We start from the raw sequence: 8,776 nt of genomic DNA on the forward strand, positions 1-8,776 counted from the left end.
ACGGCGCTTCATATGCAGTGGCACGAAAGAGATCGCGCCAGGGAAGCTGGCGTTCTACGACATCCTGCTGATGGTACAGCGTGGAAGAATTTGGACGAGAGATACCCAGGTTTTGCTGCAGAGCCTCGGAACGTGCGGCTTGGGCTAGCTGCGGATGGATTCAACCCGTTTGGGGATATAAGCCTATCATACAGCATGTGGCCTGTAGTATTTACGGCGTACAACTTGCCGCCTTGGTTGTGCATGAAGAAAGAGTACCTGATGCTCACGCTTCTGATCCCGGGGCCCCATTCACTAGGAAAAGACATGGACGTATTTTTGCAGCTTGTGGTTGAAGAGTTGAAAGAACTGTGAGAGAATGAAGTCCGCGTTCGTGATGGAGCCATAGATGAAGTGTTTCGGTTGCGTGCCGCGTTACTTTGGACGATAAACGATTTTCCGGCTAGATCGTATTTATCGGGATGGAGCGGCCAGGGGTATCTCGCTTGCCCTACGTGCAACTTTGACACGCCGTCCCTAATAGTCAGAAACAGGATCGTCTACTACGACCATCGTCGGTTCTTAAAAAGGCGTCACCGATTGAGGAAAAGCAACGATCACTACAAAGATAAGCACGAGAAATGAAAGAGAAAAAGCGGAGTGGTACATCTATACCAACTGTCCTGAAGTGGATCCGTATTTGGTGTAAGTAATCGATCCACTTGCTTCTCTAACTTATTTCATTGTTGTATTTTGTTTAATCAATGTTTTAAACATGCAACAACGAGCATTTGGATTTCCTGAACGAATCCGGAGTTTGCGATATTGAAGCGGAGCATAGAAAGGGATTCAAAGATTGGTTTGCGAACAAGGTAATAACACAATAACCCGTTTTTTTATAAACACACAAGTGCTAACCAATACTTTGTTTCGTAATAACCAGATTTTTGAAATGAAAGCTAGTGGCTCTGACGTGTCTGACGAGATCTACTCGCTTTCTATCGGTTCCCTTCAAGTCGCTTATCAATATCCATGCTGCTTTGTTAACGGCGTGAAGTTCAGTACTCATCGTCGCGATAATCAACGAATCACTCAAAATAGCGGTGTATGTGTGCCTGTGGATGATTTCACTTACTACGGTCGGATGGAAGACGTCTTGGTGCTGAATTATAGGTATGACTGTCGTGTTGTATTATTCAAATGTATATGGTACGGTGACAAGCACGATTCTCGGCGACTAGTTCACAACGACAAGACTACTGGAGAAACGAGTGCTTTTACCGCGAAACAGTGGTTTACAGAGGAGCCGTACATACTCGCAATTCAGGCGAAACAAGTCTTTTACATCAAAGATCTTGTTTTAGGTGGTAACTGGGAAATCGTTCAGGAATGCAATCATCGAGGGATTTGGGACGTTCCTGAAGTCGACCTCACCACCTCAGCCTCGATTCCGTTGACAATAGAATTGTCAAACATCGATCGTCTGAATCATCGACATGAAATCGAAGATGCTGAGCTAGTAAATATCGTTGACGATGGTGAGGAAGACGATGATGATCATGAGGAATGCATCGTTTTTGAGGGAGAAGATGTTGATGTTGATGTTGATGTTGATGTTGATATAGGTAGTGATGACGATGAATGAGAACTATCTATGTAACCACGGTTTTCTTCCGCCATATGTGAGGTTTTATAATAAAATATATCCGTGGTGTCACCCACGTTTTTGTATGATGTTGTTTCCTTTTGTTTTGTGATGTATCTTCACAAATGTTGTTTTATTTTATACGATGTCAATTTACAAATGTTGTTTTCATTTTATAGGATGTCGACCGCTTCGGGTTCTGGTGGAGATTCGCCACAGAGACCGAATTCTCAAGGTCCGCCACGGGAACCTGATTCCCAAGGTCCTAAGAAATCAAGGGGACCAACAACCGGCTCGACGTCGGCGCGAGCAACACAGGGTGTACCGGGTGCGAAGGTGGTCAAGTGGGACCCAATAAACCAAACATTCTATCAAGAGATAAGGAAAGAAAATAAAAAGGTTGGACTATTTAACAACCGCCTCGGTGCTTTGGTGAAAACACATATCCTGCCTACGACTCGTGATTGGAGTGAAGTGACGCCCCAGACGTTGGCTGCTATTTTGAGCGCACTTCATTCCGAGTTCAGATTTGTGTACACGGATCTTGACACCGGCGAGGATCTGCCTGTGGATTGCTATCAGAATACGATTGATCAGGCTATCATTCGGAATGCCAAGATCAGGCGACGCAACCAAAAGTCCAAGCTATCAGAGAAGTTCAGGTTGGAATTTTGTGGGAGCACAGAAAACGCTAAGGCGGAAACACCACCGGGATATAAGAAAGAGGATTGGGAGGCGGTGGTAGACGAGTTCGCAACTGACGATTGGAAGGTACGTAATGTATGATTGTAATAAATCACAATATCTTTATCAGATTGAATAATGACAAAATTAATTATTTGCAGAAAAAGTCTAATCGCAACAAGGAGAATTCGAAGAAGAAGAAGACGAGGTCGACTCAAGGATCTCTTTCTTTCTTGGCTCATCGTCACTTGAATGTAAGTTATTCTAATTTTGAAATACTTAATTTGAAATAAATTCAATACTTATATTTTCATAACAATTGCAGAGTAAGGATGATGGGACTTTGGGCTCCGCGTTAACGACGTGGGAGCAAAAACACCATAATAGAAAAGGTGAATGGACGACAGATTGGGCAAGACGAGCACATGTAAGTCATATGTGATAATTAAGATTACGTTACTTACATAATAATTAATTTTTAATAATTTTTTTTATGTGTAAAGGCGCGGATAGTTACTCTACTGGCGGATCTTCAGCGACAAGCAGAAGAGCAAGGCGTAGTCTTTAACCAGGACGATGCAGAGGAGCACGCAATGCTATAAATTCTCGGGAACCGTCAAGATTGGTACGTTGGAATAGGTCCAACGGTCCCGAGATCAACTTGGGCTATTGCTCAGGCTCAGGACGAAAGCTCGTCTTCAGGCTCAGGCTCGTCGCGGCGCCGCGTTCCAGATCTAGTGGTTGGCGAGCTCCAAGCTCAGGTGGCGGCACAACAACTCGCTATGGATGAGATGAGGCGAGCCAACCAATAGCAGATGGAGGAGATGCAGCGACAAATGTTCGCGTTCACGCAGCAGTTTTCGCCCTTGCCTCATATGTCGTCCGGCACGATGCCACAGATGCCTCAGATGTTGCCCGGCATGATGCCACAGATGCCTCAGACGACGCTGTCGCCTCAAATGCACCCGTCGCCTCAGATGCACCCTATGCATCAGACAACGCCGCCATCAGTTTCAATGGCAGATGCTCAGACGACGCCGCCAGCTTCAGCAGAATTCCAGCGAGAGCGTACGAGCGGCAGTGAGCGTACGAGCGGCAGTGGACGAGGAGGTAGCAGCAGTTCTGGAGCAAGATTTGGCGGAAGAGGGAGTAAAATGTTCAAGGAGTGGTTTACAAACCGAGGAAAAGGAAAGGGAAAAGAATGAACATTTTTTTTAATTATTTGTCGTACATTATAATAATTATTGTAATCGAACAACTAATGGTTAGTTTTTATTATTATTATGAATATTAATTAATGAATTTTCTATTTAATAAACTATTTAGTACATATTATTTGATTACAATTATAGAATTCATAAGCATAATAAATAAATAAAATAAAAAAAAACAATTGTAGGCCAACGGGTGCGACAGTCGCACCCAAAGGCCTACCCGCCAAATTTTTGGGTGCGACCAGTCGCACCCGTTGGCCTACCCGTCAAATTTTTGGGTGCGACGTTGGCCTACCCGCGGACTTTTTCGCACATTTTTTCTGACTTATGGGTGCGAATATGGGTGCGAAAAACCGCACCTAAAAGTCGCACCTAAAAGTTATGACCTTCGGGTGCGACTTTTCGCACCCATGACCTTTAGGTGCGAACTTTCGGGTGCGAAAAAGTCGCACCTAAAGTCGCACCTAAAGGTATCATTGGGTGCGAAAATTGACTTTCAGGTGCGAAAAAAGTCGCACCCAATGCTGTTTTTTGTACTAGTGTGAATATTATCTATGTTTACCCTTCTAGCTGTTATTTCCTCAACTCCTTTGTCGCTTGTGAATAAGTTAGAAACAATGTATTGACGAGGAGCTAACAAGTCACATTGATTCATCCAAAAGAGTCATGACTCAATTTGGACACTGGCCAGTTCATTTATTCACATTCCAAGGAATAAAGCATGAGGTGATACACATTGTATTTCAGCAATCTTGTACATGAATTCCATATCTATGAGAACTTCACAAAGTTACTCATGACATCTTCATAACTTAGTACTTCACCAATAGGTCATGTTAAGAATCACATAGTGAATCCGAACTCTTACTTTCTCAAATGAGAATACGTAAGCTATGAAATGACATGTCTCATTTCAGGATTGAGGTAAGCATGATGCAATTCATACGTAGTGACCTCGAGACATACGAGGTTAAATGGTTTGTTCTTATCTTGTCTCTAGAAGTGCACTGGTCAATTCAATACATTCGGAAGATACCTAGAAGAACTATAGAGTCTCCAACTCTCAATGTCGCATAACTAGACATCATAGATTCTCCTAACAATCGTACCGAGATCAATAGTCATTTTATCCTTAGATTGCGAATATATTGTTTTAAGCAAACCATGAAGAGTATGTTCATGCAAATCTACATTTGTCTCTTCATGTGTTTTTAGGTTTGTTTATGGACTAAAGACTATGGTTGTATCATAAATCTTCAGACAAGAAAGAATGAATGAACGTTTCAACTTTTATTAATAAATAAGCAATTGCAAGCAAGAGTCTTCGTGAGACTTTATTACATCAAATGTACATATAAAGACTACAACTCTTCTTATGGGCACCATTGGCAACAGTCGTGTCCCACCTTTTCTTCGCAGACAACAACATCATGTTCTTCCGAGCCAATAATGAGGAGAGCGTAGAGGTTGCGCGGTGTCTTGCAACCTACTCGACAGCCTCAGGTTAGTTAATTAATTATTCTAAATCTGACATTTATTTTGGTTTGGATGTGGATGAAGCATACGGGGCGGAGCTTGCTGAGTTACTTCAGGTGTCGTTCAGTTCTTGTCACAACCGGTACTTGGGGCTGCCCATGGCAGTGGGAAGAATGAAAGCCGATATTTTCGATTTTGTCCGGGAAAGGGTCTGGGAGAGGATTAACTCGTGGCGGGGTCTTTATTTCTCGCAAGCCGGAAAGTAGACGCTCATCAAGGCGGTGCTCTCGTCGATGGGATCCACAGTGCTATCGCGAGCTTTTAGTGGTGGGACACGGGGAAAGGGAAGAATATCCACTGGTGCAAGTGAACGGAGCTCACTCGTCACAAGTCTATCGGTGGCCTTGGGTTTCGGGATATCGAAAAATTCAACCAAGCTCTGCTTGCCAAGAGTGTTTGTGGTCTTATTCGGCGACCTAATAGTCTTGTGGGGCACGTCTTCCAACAAAGCTACTTTCCTAACGGGGACATCCTTCACGCAACGTGCGGCTTGTCGGGTTCCTTCATTTAGAGAAGCTTTTGTTGGGGCAAGGACATCATTCAAATGGGATCTAGATGGAGGATTGGGGACGATGAAGCCACTTCGGTCTCTCACGATCGGTGGATCCCTCTGCCTCCGAATTTTATGCTTAGCAACGCTCCTCTGATTCCGGTAGAAATGCTGGTTTTCGAACTTAAAGATTACACGGGGGCTTGGAATATTCCTCTCATCGAGGCGATGTTTTCCCCCAAGGATGTTGAGGCTATCCTGAGTACCCTGGAAAGTCGTGGAGGAGGGCCGGATAAGCTCCGGTGGCACTTTACCAAGGACGGTGAGTATTCGGTGAGAATTGGGTATCAGGTCGCGATGGAGGTGAATTGTGCGGTGGGCCCATCGAGCCCGTCCGGGAATTTGGAATGGTGGAACAAGCTTTGAAGCCTTAAGATCCCTCCTAAGGTGAAGACTTTTGTGTGGCAGCGACGATTTAATCGTCGCTAATAGTTTCGTAGCTAAATGTCATATTTCTTGTAGTGGTCTCGGAGCGCCGGCTTTAGAACTAGGTACGGTCATAAATAATATTCTTTTGCTCTCGCCTAGGTTCGATAACTTGACTTTTGTGTTTCGTCCTCGTGGTTGTAATAAGGTTGCACATGTTCTTGCTAGTCCTCGATGTAACCACGGTTTTCCTCTGCCATTTAAGTAAGGGCTTATTAATATATTTTTCCCGTGGTTCTGCCCACGGTTCTTAAAAAAAAATAGTGAGATAATCCCGGTAGCGCGTGTGTATAAAAAAAAAGTGAGATAATCCCGGTAGCGCGTGTGTATATATGGGTTGAAGTTCAAGTGTTGAACTTCTCCGTTTAATACCAATTAGTAATCATATTTAAATACACATGACCAAAATCCAAGTCTTTATTATTCACTTAATTAGAACACAGTACAACAACATGGAGAGATGGTCACGTAAGTACATATCTGGGTGTTCAGAACCAAAACAAACCACGCGGATCTGAATAATAAATACACAAGAACCCACAGAAAAAAAAAAGAAAAAAAAAAAGAAAAGGAAACAAACTTACTTAAATAATTTATTCATTAATTAATTAGGTGTCTTGATGAAACCCACATGGGTAGAGTTGGCAACTTTTGTCAAAGTCTTCAGCTCAGAGGCTTGCCAACACCTCGAAGTGTCTTTGTTGTAGAAGTACCCCAAACACTTGCAATCAGAAGTACACTTCTTACCACAGTCAATCTCACTCACAGAACTCCCTCTGTTGTACTTGCTCAAGAAATGGTCAACGCCTTCGACCTTGTAGTAATGGAACTGACTTGGGTTGCAAGAAACCTTCTTAGCCGCGCAGTTCTTGCTCCAACCGAGAAGCCCTTTCTCGGTCGGGCAAGCCACGCACTGGTTGTCCTCACATACCCCCAAACTCCCACACCTCTCAGGAAGCTCACACTCGGTCGCCCAAAACTCGTCGCGGCTAAACACGTCGAAGACAACCTCCCAAGCCTGAGGGCTAACTTTGTCGTAGTAAGTGTAGACCTTGAGACTCCCATCGACCCCGAGCCTCATGAACGACAGAGTTCCGTTGTAATTTGGTCTCCCAATCGCAAAATTCCCTCCGACTGAGAGCTCCAGCGACACCTGTTGAAAAATATGTATTTAGAATTACATTCAATCATCATAACCGGCTCGTCAAAGCAGAGGAGTCTAATTGGCCATACCTGCCACGAGAAGTTCTCGTCGGTCTCCGGCTCGGACAGGATGGTGACGTTGGTCAGAGTCCCAGAGCTCGGGCCAAACCTCTGAGCCAATGAAAAGTAGAGCATCTTCTTGTAGTACAAGGATATCCCCTTCGGCTCGAGCTCAAGGGTGTACGGACCGTCCTTGTTTTCCCTGTCCGAGAGTCTGCTGACGAGCTTGCTCACCGCTCCGACACGGAGGGACTGTCCGACGAGGAGAGTGTCGGTTGGGGAGTCGAAACTCTGCCACACGAACCTCCCGCTCTTGTCGTGGAGCACCATGTTGCCGTTCGAGAGGAGTTTGAATCCGGTGACGCCTTTTCCGGCGGTGTTGGTCTGCCACGCGACTCGGCCGTCGGAGTGGGCGAGGACGAGGTTTCCGTCGGGGCGGAGAGAGAAGGTGGCGTTTTCTCCGACGGGGTTTCCACGGTTGGCTTCCCAGACCCACCGGAAGAGAGACTCGGCGCGGGTGAGACCCATGCGGAGAGCGAGAGTGTATTGGCCGGGAGTGGTGTTGTAGAAGCAGAGCTGGAAAGGGGCGTTGAAGACGCTCAGAGTGCGGTAGCTTCCGTCGTACTCCACTATGAAGTCGCCAAAGTCGCCGGAGTTTGTCAGCGTGAACGTCGCGGCCGACGGGACTTGGGCCCGTGATGTGGCCGCGGCGGAGAGGAAGAGGAAAGATAAGATGAGGGAAGTGAGGGACGTCATTTTGTTTGTGGCCTTCTTGGTTTGAGCTGGGAATGGGAATAGAGATGGGAGTATTTTTTTTTTTTTTTGACAAAAGAGATGGGAGTATTTATAGGTGCTATTGTGGAAGTGAAAGTCAAGTTGTTGATTAAATAATACAAGCTGTGCAGCAATATTGCTTTCTATTTTGTTTGTTTCTTATTTTAATCCGGAGTGATGCGTTTCTGTGGATTGGACAAATATGAAGAGAATTTGCAGTCCAACCCAACCTCTCTCGAGTTTCCTCGTGCGATAGCTGTAAAACAAAAAACAAATGAGTTGAATAACTGTATTTAATATGCGGATCATTTGCATTCATTAATAAATATTTTAATTATTATTAAAAAAAAGAGTATCGATGTAGACGGCAACGTTGATTTGATGCCGCGTAGTCTCGACTCTCTTCTTGGGTTTGAATTGAATTGTATGATTCACATTCACCGACGCACGCTACGTCTGAATTTGGAGTGCCTTGTGATCTGCTCATTGAATGAATGAAAAATAATATATATATATATATATATATATATATATATATATATATATATATATATATATATATTGTTATTATCCCGTCAATGACACCAAATAGTTGGATTGAAGATTGAGATAGATATCCATAAACGATTATAAATATGTATAAATTTATATTTTTCAAGGAGACTAAATATAAATTTATAACATTTATAACATCATAAACGATTTAAAAAAATTATTTTAAAGTTATAAGTCGTAATTATTTTTAAAATAAATTATGTGAGATAA

At 43.8% G+C, this 8,776-nt stretch overlaps 1 protein-coding gene across 1 annotated transcript; it reads right to left on the bottom strand.

Annotated features, from left to right (window-relative positions):
• Positions 1 to 6,433: 6,433 nt before the first annotated feature.
• On the bottom strand, positions 6,434 to 8,192 carry LOC149401189 (epidermis-specific secreted glycoprotein EP1-like). The gene is made up of 2 exons (XM_089612816.1): positions 7,268 to 8,192; positions 6,434 to 7,187 (listed from the first exon to the last, which is right to left on the bottom strand). Exons 1-2 carry the CDS (start codon positions 7,991 to 7,993, stop codon positions 6,639 to 6,641), a joined length of 1,275 nt encoding a protein of 424 aa, XP_089468942.1. The 5' UTR covers positions 7,994 to 8,192; the 3' UTR covers positions 6,434 to 6,638.
• Positions 8,193 to 8,776: the final 584 nt, after the last annotated feature.

This window comes from Urtica dioica, chromosome 4 (assembly GCF_054948205.1).
Source record: "Urtica dioica subsp. dioica isolate 48M chromosome 4, U.dioica_male_clone48M_v1_H2, whole genome shotgun sequence".
Lineage (NCBI taxonomy): Eukaryota > Viridiplantae > Streptophyta > Magnoliopsida > Rosales > Urticaceae > Urtica > Urtica dioica.

Bases quoted from the DNA above. Each gene is read 5' to 3' on its own strand.
- LOC149401189 (XM_089612816.1), bottom strand. From the start codon at position 7,993: ATGACGTCCCTCACTTCCCTCATCTTATCTTTCCTCTTCCTCTCCGCC. The intron at 7,188-7,267 runs GTATGGCCAATT...ATTTTTCAACAG, and splicing joins ACGAGAACTTCTCGTGGCAG to GTGTCGCTGGAGCTCTCAGT.